Raw genomic sequence first — 14,590 nt, 5'->3', positions numbered from 1 at the left:
CATGGCCGCTCAAAAAAGTTTTTATTGGCACTAAGCTTAGTTAATGAGGTCTCTTGCACAGAGAACAGTACACTTTGCTTAAAATTCCTGTCTAAAAGACATGGTACACATTTTAACAGATATTTCACAGATATTAAGGCCAAAACAATCAGAACAGATCATCTAGTCTGATGTGTATATTAACTCAGAAAATTTCACTCATTTATCCCTATATTGAGTTTAATAACTTGTTTTCGACTAAAGCATCTTCCAGAGAGACTTTGCTTTCAAGTCTTATTTTGAAGACAGTGTCATCTTTTGAACCATCACTGTTAAAAAACAGTCTTATTTTCAACTGGAATTTGTCTGGGTTTAACTTCCATCTGTTGGTTCTTGTTACGCCTTTGTGTCATTCTTTTGAACAAACTTTATTAAGCATATCAGAAAATATCTGCAGTCTGGCTGAAATCCTCAGATTTTCAACATGCTAATGTGCACACAGATCTGGTTTGTACATATTTTATAATTTATACCTTTAATATGAAAGTTTTAAAAATATGAGCTCTCTTGTTTTGTAATGTGTAAGTTAATACATTGTTCTCTCCATAAGATCAAAGACTGAGATGCAACATTTTTGGATGTAAAGATTAAGCATGTGCACCCTTATAATGCAAGTTAGTAACAGAAAAGCTGATTCAACTCAAGAGATGATAGTGAAGTGATTACTCCAATTTCTTAAAATGACAGATTTTAAGTTTTAGGCCAAATTTGACCTAACTGCTATGTCCTTTTTAAGGTCAACTACTCTTGGAGCATAGAAATCAGTCTTAATTTTAAAAAAAGACTGCACTATTGAATTAAAGTGGACCAAAGTATATATAGACCCAAACCCTGGGCACTATGAAATGCACATATATACATTTGTATGGTAGTTCTGTAAGAAAAACTAGTTTATATACAATGATATTTCTGTCTTGGAATTCTTACCATAGCTTGAAGATCTACTTGTGGATTCCAGTCTGAATCGTAAAGAATTACAACATCAGCAGTAGCCAGATTGATTCCAAGACCACCGGCACGCGTGCTCAACATAAACACAAACTTGGAGCTGTCAGGTTCATTATATGCATTAATAGAATCCTGCAGAAATAAAGTAGTCAATGCAACTGTATATTTTGAAAACACAACTTTATTTAATTTTATTTTTATTCTTAACACTCACTTGTCTCTCATCATGAGGTGTTTGTCCATCTAATCTACAATACTCATAATTTCGCCACATACAGTAATCTTCCAAGATGTCTAGTACTCTTGTCATCTGACTAAAGATTAGTACCCGTGAGCCTATTAGAGGTAAAAAGTAAAATTGTTCAACAAATAAATAGCTAAGAATTTTATATAAATAGTTTGGGGGAGGGGGTTTACTCTTAAAACATACGATTGTAAGAACAAGATGATGACTGGTAAAAAAAATCAATATGGGCATCTAGTTAGAATACATTTCTTTCAAAATTTGAGAAAAACTGACGCCTGAAAAATATGACTAAGAATGTAATTTTTAAACATCTAATCTAGATTAAGAAAAGGTATTAAAAACTGACATTTAAAGTTCTAAAAAACAAACAAACAGTTATTTTCTTGTAACTGTTGTTCTACGAGACGCCCATTGCTCACATCCATTCGAATCAGGTGTGCACACGTCACATGCACGATCATTGGCAAGTTTTCCCTTAACACCACCCGTTGGGTTGGCCATGGACACCCCTGGAGTGGTGTCTTTATGGCACTCAATATATGATCCTGCCAACCCAACCCCCCTTCAGTTCCTTCTTGCCGGCTACTCTGACAGAGGAGGAAGGAGGGTGGATATTGGAATGGACATGAACAACGCATCTTGAAGAAGTTACAAGAAGGTGAGTAACTGTTCTTTCTTCAAGTGCTTGTTCACGTCAACTCTAGTCGGGTGATTCCCAAGCTCTACTCTACCCCTGAAGGTGGGGTCAAAGTCAAGGAACCCTCATTGGAGCACCACTCTGCCGAAGGCTGCATCGTCTCTGGCATGATGGATGATAGCGTACTGAGAGGTGAACGCAGCCACCGATGACTAAGTAGCTGCTCTGCAGATCTCCTGTACCAGGACTTGGGTCAGAAATGCCTCTGAAGAAGCTTGAGCTCTTGTGGAGTGTGCCTAATAGGCGGAGCTGGGGCCTCAGCCAGCTCATAGCATGTGTGGATACAGTCTGAGATCCGAGACAAAATACACTGAAAAGAGATCGGGAGTCCTTTCATCCGGTTTGCAACTGCCATGAATAGTTGGTTCAATTTTCTGAACGGCTTAGTGCACTTGATATAGAATGCCAATGGCCTCTGAACGCCCAGTGAATGAAGCCATTGTTCCCAGGCACTGATGTGAGGCTTGGGATAAAAGGCGGGCAGGAAGATATCTTGGGTAGTATGAAAATGAGACACCACTTTGGGAAGAAAGAGAAAGTTACTCACCTTGCAGTAACTGAAGTTCTTCGAGATGTGTGTCCCTGTGGGTGCTCCACTCTAGGTGACAGTGCGTCCCGGCGCTGTTGATCAGAGATTTTCGGTAGCAGTGCCTGGTTGGGACGCACGCACCCAGATGGTATCTCCTGTCTAGTTGGAATCTTCCTGAGTGCGTGCGCCCCACACCCTCCTCAGTTCCTTCTCTACCGTGGAGCATCATACTAGTACTCCAAAGTAGAGGGGAGGAGGGTGGGGAGTGGAGCACCCACAGGGACAAACATCTCGAAGAACTTCAGTTATTGCAAGGTGAGTAACTTTCTCCTCTTCTTCAAGTGCTGTCCCTGTGGGTGCTCCACTCTAGGTGAATGTGTAGCAGTACCCACTAAGGCTGGTGGGACTTTGGAGACGCAGCAAGGAGTACTAAAGATAGTATTGTATGGCCTACTATTGCGTCTGCCGAGGTGTCTTGCGGGAGAGCTTAGTGTTTTGCAAATGTGTGTTCAGATGACCATGTAGCCACCTGGCAGATATCAGGAATGGGAATGTTGTGTAAGAAGGCAATGGATGCCAACATGGCTCTAGTGGAATGAGTTCTAATGTTATCGGGCGGTTGAAGATTCTTCGCACGGTAACAGGATCTGATGCAGTCAGAGATCCACTTGGATAGACGTTTAGAGATAGCCGTGCCCCTTGATCTTTCGGCAATGAAAACGAAGAGTCGTGGAGACTTGCGAAATGGTTTAGTTCGTTCTAAATAAAAGGCAATTGCTCTCCTCACGTTGAGAGTATGCAGGGTTGCTTCCTGCGGAGTTTTGTGAGGTTTGGGATAGAAAGTAGGTAAGTATATAGGTTAGTTGAGGTGGAAGGTTGACAACACCTTAGGAAGAAATTTAGGATGTGGTCTCAAAGTGACTTTATCTTTGGAGAAGATTGTGTAGGGAGGGCGGGCCATGAGGGCACTCATTTCACCCACTCTCCTCGCTGATGTTATGGCAACTAGGAAAGCCACCTTCATGGACATATGGAGGTGAGAAGAGGTAGCTAACGGCTCAAATGGAGGTTTCATGAGGGCACGAAGTACGAGATGAAGATTCCATGTAGCCACTGTTGGATGAATCTCAGGGTAAAGATTCTGCAGGCCAGCGAGAAAGCGTTTAATGGTGGGGTGTGTAAAGAGTGAGTACCCATCCAATAGGTCATGGAAGGTGGTAAGCGCCGCCAGGTGCACTTTGATGGAGCTGATCGAGAGTCCGTCTTGTTTTAGTTTCAGGAGGTAGTCTAGAATGTTAGGGAGGGTCACATTATTGGGTGCTAAATGGTTATGCGAGCACCAAAGAGCGAAACGTCTCCACTTCTGAAGGTAGGTTTTACGAGTTGAGTCTCTCCTACTGTGCAAGAGGACACGCTGGACCTGCTCGGAACAGGCTAGTTCATGGGTTTGGAACCATGAAGGAACCAGGCTGTGAGGTGGAGCTTTTGGAGCTGGGGGTGAAGGACTTGTCTGTTGTCCTGGTAAAGGAGGTCTGGTCTGTGGGGGGGAGAGCCCATGGGTGACGAGAGGACATGCGCAGAAGGTAGGGGTACCATGTCTGTCTTGGCCAGTAAGGATGACCTGGGCCTTGTTGTCCACGATCTTCCGAAAAACCCTGTGTAGTAGAGGGATAGGTGGGAAGGCGTACAGGAGGCAGTTGTTCCATGGGATGAGGAATGCATCCCTTAAGGACGCAATCCCGAGTCCCTCCCTGGAGCAAAACAGAGGGCATTTCCGGTTTCGAGTCGTGGCAAAGAGATCTATGGACAGCGTGCCCCAGTGGGAGAAGAGCTGTTGGAATACTGAGGGGTGCAGTTCCCATTCGTGTTCCATCGAGAAGTGTCTGCTGAGTGCGTCAGCAGTCGTGTTGTGACTGCCTGGTAGATAGGAAGCGATGATCTGTATTCGATGTCGTATGCACCAATTCCATAGTCGAATGGCTTCCATGCAGAGGGAAGGTGATCGTGCTCCCCTTTGTCTGTTTATGTCATACATACATGCTAGGTTGTCTGTTAAGACTCGCAGGTATTTGTTCTTTATGAGGGGAAGAAAGTGAAGGCATGCTCTCCTCACTGCTCTGAGCTCTAAGAGATTTATGTGTAGATGTGTCTCTGATGCAGACCACCGGCCTTGTGCCCTGTGTTCCCCTAGATGCGCTCCCCAACCAATCAGGGAAGTGTCCATGCTGAGCATGAGCGTTGGGGATCGTTGCTGGAAGGAAACCCCTGTGCAGAGGTTTTCTGGACTTGTCCACCATTGTAGGGAAGCTATAACATGAGGTGGAGGAGTTAGCAGCATCCCTAACGGATGTCTGCTGGGCTTGAAACTGGAGTTGAGCCAGCCCTGGAAGCATCGCATATGTAGCCTGGCGTGTTGAACCACGAAGGTGGTAGCTGCCATGTGACCAAGGAGCTGTAGGCAGATTCTTGCTTGCATCCTGGGACGAATAGAGAGCGTACGTATGAGCTGCGTGATAGCGAGGAATCTGTTGTATGGGAGCGAGGCCCTGCTCTGGGTTGAGTCGAGATGAGCTCCAATGAATTCGATCTGTTGCGTAGGTATCAGGGTAGATTTTTGAATGTTTATTTGGAGGCCTAGGTTGTGAAAAATGAAGATGGCGAAGCACGTGGCTTGAAGTGTCTCGCCATAGGAGTCGCCCCGATGAGGCAATCGTCCAGGTAGGGGAAAAGTATGACCCCGTGTTTGCGGAGGTGAGCCACAACCACGGCTAGGGTCTTGGAAAAAACTCTTGGAGCTGTGGAGAGTCCAAAAGGGAGGACTCTGTATTGGAAGTGATCCTGACCGATTGTGAATCGTAGGAAGCGTCTGTGAGCTGGATGTATTGATATATGGAAGTAAGCATCTTGTAGGTCGAGGGCTGTGAACCAGTCCCCTTGATCCAATGCAGGTATTATTGTGCCCAATGTGACCATCTTGAATCTTTGTGTCCTCACAAATTTGTTCAGTCGGCGTAGGTCTAGTATAGGCCTCTATCCCCCGGTTTTCTTCTGCGTTAGAAAGTAATGGGAGTAGAACCCTATCCCTTGATGTTGCGGTGGCACAGGTTCCACTGCACCTAGTTGCAGAAGGTGTGCCACTTCTGTGCGAAGTAACTGTTTGTGAGAGGGGTCCCTGAAGAGGGACAGAGAAGGGGAAAGGGTAGGAGAGTAGGATATGAACGGGATGGAGTAACCGGTCCGAACTATTTCGAGGACCCAATGGTCCTGTGTAATCCGCTGCCAAGCACGCTGGAAATACTGGAGGCGGTGGCCAAATGGACAGGTAAGTGGTGGAATCAAGGGATGGTCGTGCAGACCCTCGACCAAAGCTTCAAAACTGTTTATTGCCTGGTGGACGGAAGGTGGTGGCTTGATTTTGATTTTGTCTGCGTTTGGGAGGTCTAGTACGATTCCTAGTTGCGTCATATGGTCTGGATTGAGGACGATAGTACTGATATGTGTGTGGTCTTTGGTATGGTTGGTATCGTTGTCTCCTGGGAAGTGATGGGTGAATGCCCAGGGTGCGCAGTGTCGCTCTCGAATCTTTCATGGTGTGGAGGAGTTCATCAGTTTTTTTTCGAAAAGAGTTTGTCCTTATCAAAGGGGAGGTCCTCCACTTTGGTCTGGAGCTCTTTAGGAATGCCTGACGCAGAGAGCCATGAGAATCTGCGCATAACCACAGCAGTTGCAGTGGTACGGGCTGCTGTGTCCGCTGTGTCTAAGGACGCTTGTAGGGCCATTCTGGAGAGCAGTTGTCCCTCAGACAGGATTGATTTGAAGTCTGCTCTTCTGTCCTCTGGGATGTATGAGGCAAATTCGAGAAGCTTATCATAATTATCAAAATCATAGCTGGCGAGGAGAGCAGAATAGTTTGCAATCCTGAACTGTAGTGTAGAGGATGTATAAACCTTGTGGCCCAGGACATCAAGGCGTCTAAGGTCCTTGTCTTGTGGGGTTGGTCGATATTGTGACTGTTTAGTTCGCTGTGTAACTGCATCAATGACAAGAGAGTTCAGTGGTGGATGAGAAAATAGGAAGTCTGCGTCCTTTGCAGGAATGTAGTATTTACGTTCGATCTTCTTACAAGTTGGTACTAGAGAAGCTGGGGTTTGCCAGAGGGTGTCAGCTGGCTCCATGAGTGCTTCATTTATAGGGAGCGTGATTTTCGAGGGTGCAGATGGTTGAAGAATTTTGAGGAGTTTGTGCTGATTCTCCTGAACCTCTTCTAAGGGGATATCCTGACTGATTGCAACTCTCCTGAAAAGTTCTTGAAATTGTTTGCAGTCGTCCACGGACTGTGGAGGTGGAGGGAGGATGGCTTCATCTGAGGCTAATGGAGAGCTAGGGTTAGGCGAGTCAGGATATGGTGCATAGCTCCCAGACTCTGGAGGGGGCTCAGGCACCCTGGAAGTGGATGGAGCAGGAGATTGAAGCACCGAAGGAAGATGATTGGTAGGAGGATTCTGCCACGGGTACCACTGAGGCCAAGGCATGGGGTAGGAGAACCCAGGCATCGCCCATGGGGGGGCAATGTAGGAAAACTGAGGCTGCTGGGCTTGAGCCTTAACCTGAGGTGGTAAAGGTGCTTGTGGAGGAGAAGCAGGAAGGGAGAACTCCGCTTGCAGCTGTAGCTCAAGGTCACCGTCGATGAAAGCCAGTTCATGTGGAGAAAGTGGCAGGTCAAGAAAGGAGTCCTCTGTGTCTAGGAGCGGAGAGTGAGGCTCAGGTGGCACTAGAAGGTCACTTTGAGTGAGAAGCTGTTGCTCCAGCTCTCTAGGCTGATCTAAGCCTGCTCTCTGCTCTGGTTCTTTAGTAGGAGAGAGTGGCAGAGAGTGTCCTGCTGTGTTGAGCCTAGAGGTGCCCTGCAGGGGGTCTGCTGCTGGTGCGCGGGCAGAAGAGTGGCTGGGTGCCGACGCTCTTCGTGGTGCCGAGGCTGATCGCGCTGTCGGCACCGCAGTTATTTTCGTCGCTGAGGCAGAGCGCGCTGGCAGCACCGCGGCCGCTTTTAGCGCTGAAATTGACCAGGCTGTAAGTGCCGCGGCCATTCTGGGTGTCGGAGCCAAACGTGCAGCCGGCACTGCAGCCGGTGCCGAGGAGGAACGTGGTGCCGGTGCTGTAGCCTTCCTCGGTGCCGAAGAGGAGTGAGGTGTCGGCGCCACAGTCGTTTGCAGCGCTGAGGGGACAGAGTCAGTAGGTGCCTTCCCCGCGCGGGAGGTCTGGTCCCTGCCTCTAAGCTCTGTCAGAGCGGTTCCTGAGGCATTAGGAGAGGCTGAAACAGCTGTCTTTCGGGCTGTCAGCACAGGGGGTAGGGATCTCACTGGAGACCCCCTACCCTTGTTAGCGTCTCGTTTGTGAGACTGCTGAGCTTCTTGCCTCCGCTCCAGGGAGGGTGAAGCAACGCTCCCCACTGGTTCCAGTCTGGCTGGGGAGCGTGTGGGAGCGGGTTCTACCTTTCCCGTCTCCGACAGCGGCTGCAGGGATTTTTCCATCATGATGATCTTGAGGCGCAGATCCCTGTCACGACGAGCTCTTGACTTGAGGCTCGCACAATGGAGGCACTTCGCGGGGAGGTGGGTGTCCGCGAGGCACTTCACACAATGCGAGTGGCCATCTGAGCGTGGCATGGAGTCCTGACAGGAGATGCATCTTTTGAAACCTGAAGGTCCTGGCATTATGAGTTAGAGAAGAGTCTCAATGGGAGACAAGCCTGAGGGTTTTTTTGTTTTTTAAACAAAGTAACTAACTGTGTAACTATACTAAAGGAAGGGAAACAACTGGGAAGTAATTAATAATTATTTCTATGTTCTTTGTTACTGTTTCCTACAGAGATCAGGGAAAAGAAAGTAGCACTGCCCTGAGTCCCGTCTTCAGCCAAGGACGGTTGAGAAGGAACTGAGGAGGGTGTGGGGCGCACGCACTCAGGAAGATTCCAACTAGACAGGAGATACCATCTGGGTGCGTGTGCCCCAACCAGGCACTGCTACCGAAAATCTCCGATCAACAGCACCGGGACGCACTGTCACCTAGAGTGGAGCACCCACGGGGACAGCACTCAAAGAAGAAAGCTGGGTGAGGCCCGAGTTGCACCTTGAAGACCGTGTAAGATAGATCAGAAGGTAGTGCCTTCAGCTCATAGACCCTCCTAGCTGATGTGATAACGACCAGTAAGGCCACCTTCCAAGACAGAGCAAAGAGTAAGTGGCCAATCACTAAGGGGGGCTGGGGGGGGCGAGAGAATGAATATGAGCCTGGATAAGTCAGAAGGGATCATTATGATCTTCTAGTCTGAACTCCTACACAATGCAGGCCACAGATTCTCACCCACCCACTCCTGTAATAAACCCCTGACCTATGTCTGAGCTAATGAAGTCCTCAACTTCTGGTTTAAAGACTTCAAAGTGCAGAGAATCCTCCAGCAAGTGACCCATGCCCCACGCTGCAGAGGAAGGCAAAAACCCCCAGCGCCTCTGCTAATCTGTCCTGGAGGAAAATTCCTTCCCAACCCCAAATATGGCAATCTAAACCCTGAACACGTGAGCAAGACTCACCAGCCAGACACCCAGGAATACCAGGGTACCAGGTTAAGGTCCCACACAGGTACTGGCTGACGAACGTGGGTATAACTTTTCCAGCCCCTTAAAGAAACGCCCCACCATGGAATTGGCAAATACGGAACAGCCAGACACTCCTGGGTGGAAGGCTGAGATGGCCGCGAGATGTACTTTAATAGAGGACAGTGCAAAGCCTTATTGTTTCAGGTGTAGGAGGTACTTTAGGATGAACGGAACTAATGCCTGTAAGGGAGATATACGATGCTCCTCACACCAGCATGGGAACCTTTTCCACTTGGCTAGATAGGTGACCACGGTGGATGGTTTCCTGCTACCGAGAAGGACATTCCTGACAGGACTTGAGCTTTCAGTCCATGAGATGGAGGGACTGAAGGTCTGGGTGGTGAAAGTGACCATAGTCTTGTGTGATTAGTTCGGGGCAGAGTGTTAGAGCTATTGGATCGTCCACTGACGGCTCCAAAAGCATAGTGTACCAGTGCTGATGGGGCCACACTGGAGCGAGGAGGATTACCTTCACTCCGTCTCTGCAGATCTTAAGTAGTACCCTGTGCACAAGAAGAACAGGAAGGCATACATGAAGTGGTCTTCCCAGGGTAGTAGGAATGTGTCCAAGAGGGAGCCCAAGCTGCGGTCCTGAAAGGAGCAGATTATCGGGCATTTCCTGTTGTTCCTGGTGGCAAACAGGTTGACTTGGGGAAATCCCCACCTTTGGAAGATGGAGTGTATGATATCCGGTCGGATGGACCACTCGTGATTGCAGAACGAGCTGCTGAGGTGGTGCGCTAGTTCGTTCTGCACTCCTGGAAGATAGGACGCCTCCAGGAGCATGGAGTGGGCTACGCAGAACTCCCAAAGACGAAGGGCTTCTTGACATAGGGGAGAGGAACACATTCCCCCTCTGCTTGTTTATGTAAAACATGGCAGTGGTGTTATCTGTCATCACTGCCACGCACTGGCCTTGCAGTATGAACTGGAACGCTTGGCATGCCAATCGCACTGCTCTGAGTTCCCTCATACTGATGTGGAGAGCGCTCGTTTTGCAACCACAGCCCCTGCGTCTGGCAGTCGCCTGGGTGTGCCCCCCAACCCAACGATGATGTGTCCATTATTAGGGTCAAGGTGGGCTGTTGAAAGGAACTCCCTCACACGCTGCATGGAGGTCGAGCCACCATTGGAGGGACTGGAGTACTTGTGACAATGTAAGTATTGAGTCCAGCCTGTCACACCACAGGTGATATGCAGAAGTGAGCCATGCTTGGAGTGGCCTGTATCTGGCATGCCTGACACATAAGTGCAGGCTGCCATGTGGCCAAGAAGGGCCAGGCAACCCCACTCCGTAGTGGTCAGGTACTGCATGAGGCTCTGAATTATGCCTGCTAAGGATAGCTTATTGACTAGCTATCCTCAGCTGCAGGCCCCCAGTTAGTTGAATAGGCCTTCCTACCGAATAATTCTAACCCTTTTGACTCCTTTGACTAGGAGTCGGCCCTTGTCGCTCTCATTAACCGCAGTGACCTCTAGGGAACATGGCTGCGGATGAGAAAACAAGCACTCATATCCCTTGGACAGGACAAAGTACTTGCATTCGACGCCTCTTGCCGGGGGAGGGAGGGGAGGAGGAGGGGGAAGAGAATGGATGCTGGGGTCTGCCAGAGCGTTTTTACATTGCTCTGTACAGTTTTAATCAGGGTCAGGGGCCCTCCAGTGTTAGGATATCAACCGTAGGGTCCTCAGATTCAATAACCTCCTCCGCCTGCAACCCCATGTTGCAGGCGATCCTGTGCAGGAGGTGCTGGTGTGCCCTATGGTCTATTGGTGGAGGTCCAGAAGCGGAGGCCCCTGCCATTACCTCATCATGAGACACTAGGGGTGGCATAGGGTCATCTTAAACTCTCTGGCCTCCTCCTGTTCGATATCTGGGCCCTGTGGGCTGACACTCATTGCGGCAACGGAAGTCTGGGTCGCAATCAGTGTTGTTGCAGTGGCAACCTCTGTGATGGCCTGGGCCGCCTGCTCATAGGAAGTAGATGTCTCTGATCCCTTAGGGGCTGGGCGATCCCTAGGTGGTTGGGGTGCTCTAGTATTGGAGACAACCAAACAAAAGCCCCTGGAGAACAAACCCTGGGCCTGATAATAAGCCCAGGGAGTCCAAAAGGGTCCTTGTGGCTGAGGCTGCCAGTGCAGAGGCCAAGCTACAGGTGCCTTGCTCCTATGTCTGTGGGAACAGCACCCACTGTGGTGGGAGTAGAATGATTCCACATCTAAGTCCGACAACCCTGATCTGGACAACCATGGCAGCACTGACCAGCATTGCACAGGGGATTGGTGCCGATGTCCCCACATTGGGGATCGATGCCGAGAGCTGGGCACCAGAGATCACTGCCTTTCTAACACTGCTGGCGATCGGTGCCACTGATCTGGATTGCCTGAGTGGTGCTGGGGAGGAGTATAAGGGGTCCCGAGATGGCCTGGGTGATGGCGAGCAGGAGCGATGCCGAGGAGAACGCTGCATCATAGCTGGCTTCCCTCTAGATGGCGCTGGGCATGGAGGTACAGGGGGACTTGTCCCTGACCACCAGGGGTTGTGGGTGCCATCAGTTCTATCAACTCCATTTCAGCTTCCAAAGTGTCTGGGATGGAGGGTAACTCCAATTCCTCCACCTGGCACTGCCTGTCTGGGGAGTCACTGGGTGCCAGACTCAATGGTCCCTCCCAGGGAACCAACGGTGCCGACTCTTGACCCTTGGGTGCAGTGCGCTCCTTCCCAGGACGCACTGCTGATGCACCCAGAGGCTCAGAAACTTCGACCTTGGTGAGCGGCCTCTGTCACTTTCCTTCCACTTATGTGGTACTGGCAAGTAGGAATGGTGCCGGACAGTCTGCCGTGCTGGAGAACGGTGCCTTATTGTGCACCAAAACCAGAGTGCTGTGCAACGATTTGCTCAGCACAGGACAATGCGCTCAGGGTCAGGTTGAGGACAGAGAGCGGGCTCCATCAAAAGCTGTTTGAGATGGAAGTCAGGCTCTTTTCTCATCCTGGGTAGAAAGGACCTGCAGATCATATTCAAAACCTTGTTGTTAACCTTCAGGGCCCTCTATGGAATTGTTCCAAGGTACCTCAGAGCATGTCAGTCTCCCTTAATGGCAACATTCCTCAGGACATATGAAACTCAACTTAGGAGAAGCCTGTAAAAGTGAGGAAACTGCTTTCTTGGCAAAAGGGGAAAGGCTCTGGAATTCATTACTGCAGGAGATCAGATTCACTGCAAATATTACTTCCTTCAGAACAAAGCGTAAAACTTACTAATTCAGTTAGTGTTGTTACAGACAGACCTAAGCACAGTAAAGGAGGAGACAGTAGAAAACTTAGGTGCAAGGGAAGACCTTAAAAAAAGAAAGAACAGCCATAGGCAATACAAAGTAAACCTAGGTGTAGCCCATTGGCCTGTATTTCAGCTTTATCTCTTGGGAGATATGGCATCCATCACTATAGTTCTGAACAAGACCTGGAGATAGGAGTTAACAAATCAAAATTATAGTGCTGGCATTTTTGCCTATGAGGCTTGTTGCTATATGCTGTGTCAGTTTCAGCTGTCATGTGACAGTTGCCTTTAGGTACTTATCCAGTGTAAAGGGTAAGTGTCATGACTTTCTGAATGTGAAAGAAATAATAGTGGCAATTTTTTTTTTGCCATTTATGAACACCATAAACAGGCTAGGGAGTTTGCAGTTGTGTTGCAGTAGAACACGTTCTTGAATGCTGGTCTTGGTAAGTCAGTCAACTGGGTGCTTGCCTCTTAAATGATTTATTTAAAAAAAAAGTGTTTAAATCATCATATTTGTTAAATGCTTTAATATCCCAAATTGCTCAGTTCATTTTTTTAATTTTAATTTTCCAGTATTTGCAGAAAGGTATGGGGGGAGTGTCTTAATTTTAATTACACTTTTTTAATGAAAAGATGAATTAATGGTGGTTTCTATTGAAATCCTTATTTACTGTGTGCCTTTGTCTCTTCAGTTGTCCTTGTATATAAAACTTGCAGTAAAGGATCAATATCGTTTTCACACTAAGGATGAATACTTTGTAAAGAATATCGATATGTCTATAATGTTATGGATATTCATTGAGTAAAATACTGAATAGCAATATTTGACTTTTGTAGGTCAGCATTATATATGTATTTCTGCTATTCTTCTAAAAGTTCCATATTAAATGAGTTTCTTCATTGAGTGCTTGTTCACATCAATTCCAATCAGGTGTACATGTGTTGCGTGCACGATCATCGGAAAGTTACTTCCCTTAGCAGCACCTGTTGGGTCAGCTGTGGAGCCCCTTGAAGCACTGCCTTTATGGTCCTGCCGACCTGACCCCCATGCTGCCCCCCTCCCCTTCAGTTCCTTCTTACTGCCCGTGACAGTCATTGAAACAACCCCAATTACCTGTGAGGTCACCCTAGCCTCAACAACCTCTATGATCTAAAGAGAAAATACATCTAGAGATTAAATTCCATCTGTTAAAATCAAGTGAATCACACAAGCAATCAGACAAATGAGTCAAACAAATCAGGAAAGAAATATGAGTCATACCTTGTTCTTTCAACTTTGGCAGCAATTTGTCCAATACCACCATTTTGCCACTGTTGGTAACCAAATGCATATCTGTTGTGTAAGGTGGACCAGGTTCTGCTCCATCAAAGAGGTAAGGATGATTGCAACATTTTCGCAATTGCATCAGGATGTTCAACAGTCTCATTTTGTCCAGCTTCCCAGCAGAGTTCAATATATCTATATCCTTCATTAAGATTCGTGTATACCTAAATTGAAAGTGATACTTCAATTATGTAAAGGCCCGCTTTTATTGTACAAGTTATAAGCAAGAACTGAAAAGCAGACCCTCCCCCATTCCATAAGAAAAGCTCACTGATGATTGCATAAACAGCAACTTAGCCATTAGGTAAAGCTATCACAAGGAAACCTATATTGAATTCCTCCCAGCTGGTTGCATCATAAGCAATTAAATCAGGTTCTGCACAATAACAGCATTTTTCTGCTGAAGTTGTAGTTTAATTAGTTCAGTTGTAAGCAGCAGATTTCTAGTCAGCTTTAACAGTAGTACAGACAAGTGCCTGAATTACTTACCATTCTCTTTGCATTTTGCTTAGACCCACATAAATTTTAACTTCCTTCTTTGGAGGCAAACTCTTTTCTACATCAGCTTTAATACGGCGGAGGAGGAATGGCCTTAGCACCTGGAGAAGATTAAATGTTTAGGCTGAGTTTCAAATAAAGCAAGAAATTAAAATCTTTCATGTTTCTAATTTCCTAGACAAGCAAGAGCTATCAATAAAATAGAGAAGATTCACTGAATATATTTCTGAAAACGAATCCACTGGTATAAGCCATGTTTCATTGTTCCTCCTAGAGTTTCAAACTCCAGACCATAACCGAGTCCTCTGGAAAAATGATTAACACATACACAGCTATCTTCCAGAGGAACACATTTGAGTTTCCTCTGAAGG

General features: G+C 47.5%; 1 protein-coding gene across 1 annotated transcript in view; it reads right to left on the bottom strand.

Annotated features, from left to right (window-relative positions):
• The window catches only part of SMARCA5 (SWI/SNF related, matrix associated, actin dependent regulator of chromatin, subfamily a, member 5), a 50,504-nt gene that overhangs the window by 13,297 nt on the left and 22,617 nt on the right, over nucleotides 1-14,590 (bottom strand). Inside the window, exons 10-13 of the mRNA XM_050946261.1 lie at nucleotides 14,211-14,320; nucleotides 13,659-13,885; nucleotides 1,202-1,323; nucleotides 967-1,119 (exon numbers count right to left, since the gene is read on the bottom strand). Coding sequence (XP_050802218.1) covers nucleotides 967-1,119; nucleotides 1,202-1,323; nucleotides 13,659-13,885; nucleotides 14,211-14,320 — 612 coding nt within the window. The remainder of the gene's footprint in view (nucleotides 1-966; nucleotides 1,120-1,201; nucleotides 1,324-13,658; nucleotides 13,886-14,210; nucleotides 14,321-14,590) is intronic.

Source organism: Gopherus flavomarginatus, chromosome 3, assembly GCF_025201925.1.
Source record: "Gopherus flavomarginatus isolate rGopFla2 chromosome 3, rGopFla2.mat.asm, whole genome shotgun sequence".
In the NCBI taxonomy this organism is placed as follows: domain Eukaryota; kingdom Metazoa; phylum Chordata; order Testudines; family Testudinidae; genus Gopherus; species Gopherus flavomarginatus.
This window is presented reverse-complemented; position numbering and strand designations above follow the sequence as displayed.